This window comes from Egretta garzetta, unplaced genomic scaffold (assembly GCF_000687185.1).
Source record: "Egretta garzetta isolate BGI_Z169 unplaced genomic scaffold, ASM68718v1 scaffold123, whole genome shotgun sequence".
Taxonomy (NCBI): domain Eukaryota; kingdom Metazoa; phylum Chordata; class Aves; order Pelecaniformes; family Ardeidae; genus Egretta; species Egretta garzetta.
The window spans coordinates 1,273,069-1,274,488 of record NW_009259182.1 but is presented as its reverse complement, the minus strand read 5'-3'; the positions used below and the strand labels follow the sequence as shown (position 1 = coordinate 1,274,488).

The 1,420-nt window shown below is 45.8% G+C and overlaps 1 protein-coding gene across 2 annotated transcripts in view; it reads right to left on the bottom strand.

The window, feature by feature from the left end:
• The window catches only part of CRIPT (CXXC repeat containing interactor of PDZ3 domain), a 38,214-nt gene extending 36,800 nt beyond the window's left edge, over positions 1 to 1,414 (bottom strand). For both annotated transcript variants that reach the window (XM_035891266.1, XM_009635673.2), the window contains exons 1-3: positions 1,379 to 1,414; positions 1,059 to 1,124; positions 648 to 702 (exon numbers count right to left, since the gene is read on the bottom strand). In XM_035891266.1, coding sequence (XP_035747159.1) covers positions 648 to 702; positions 1,059 to 1,124; positions 1,379 to 1,394 — 137 coding nt within the window. In that variant the 5' untranslated portion in view covers positions 1,395 to 1,414. The remainder of the gene's footprint in view (positions 1 to 647; positions 703 to 1,058; positions 1,125 to 1,378) is intronic.
• Between the last annotated feature and the right edge of the window lie 6 nt (positions 1,415 to 1,420).

Below are 1,420 nucleotides of genomic sequence, written 5' to 3'. Positions count from 1 at the left end.
AACGTTCCCCCTTGCATCCGCTAGAGGATGGAGGTTCTCCCTGGCTCTCTTTTTGCTATTAACGTATTTATAAAAACTTTTCTTATTATCCTTTACAACAGTGGCTGGGTTAAGTTCCAGTTGGGCTTTTGCCTTTCTAATTTCCTCTCTGCATGACCTGACAAGATCCCTGGACTCTTCTTGGGTTGCCTGCCCCTTCTTCCAGCGCTGGTAAGCTCTCCTTTTTTTCCTGAGTCTCAGTAGTAGGCCTCTGTCCAGCCAGGCAGGTCGTCTTCCCTGCCTATTTGTCTTATGGCACATGGGAACAGCCTGCTCCTGTGCCTTTAAGACTTCTTCCTTGAAAAATACCCAGCCTTCCTGGACCCCTTTGCCCTTCAGGACTGTCTCCCAAGGGACTCTCCCAACCAGCGTGCTGAACAGGACAAATAGTTGCCCAGGCTCTTTGATTCAGCAGAGAGCACCCATGAAATACGTATGGAGATACTTTTACCATCTAATCAAATGGCATAATCCACATAATTTTATTTTTTTTTTTTAAAAAAAAGGTGTATTTTGGACACATGTTGAACAGTTGCCTAGATATGCAGGAAACAGGCCTCAGTTACAGCAAACTGACATTTTTAGCCAAAATTGGTATAAATACTAACCTTGCCTTCTTTGAGGTCAACGCCTTGTTTTCATTTAACTTGCGGCCACCACTTTCTACAAAAAGTATAAAAGCATAAACCAATAAATTTCCCAGTTCCAAGCATACATAAGAAGCTTAGTTTACTGCTTTTAAACATGTGCAAATAAAGTCACAAAGAGAGATAAAACACAAAATACAGGACAATGGAATACTTTATACTGTGCTCTGTGTATCGCCATTCCATACAAAGAAAAAAAAAAACCAAACAAACAAGTTCCATACTGAAGAGCTCAGGATAAATAAATGCCCACTGCATTAAAACGGCACGAGAGGGAAACTATAGGAGTTAAAAATTAAACGGATTAACTATTTCAAGTTTTAGCCTTAAGATTGTAAAACAGCTCAGGTGCCCAAATCTCCCCAGGATTACCTGTAGTGTTTCTCGCACCATCTTTCCACGTATCGGGAGTGATTACCGTACCGAGTTTCTTCTCACCTACGTAAGGAAACGTTACGGAGGAAAAAAATCAAAACAACACTGCGTCAACACTCACAACAAGGGCTGCCTTCGGGCGAACGCCAGCTCACACACAGGCCTTCCCGGAACCGCCACCTACGCAGCCCGCCCGATACAGCCCGGGACCCGTAGCTGCTGCTCAGCTCAAGGGGCGCCCAGGACCCCTGAGGAGCCAGGAGGGCAGGGCAGGGGAGGAGAAGGCAGGGCAGGAGCCCCCCCCCCTCAATACTCACACTTCTCGCACACCATGGCGGCCCCACCACAACAAACAGCTC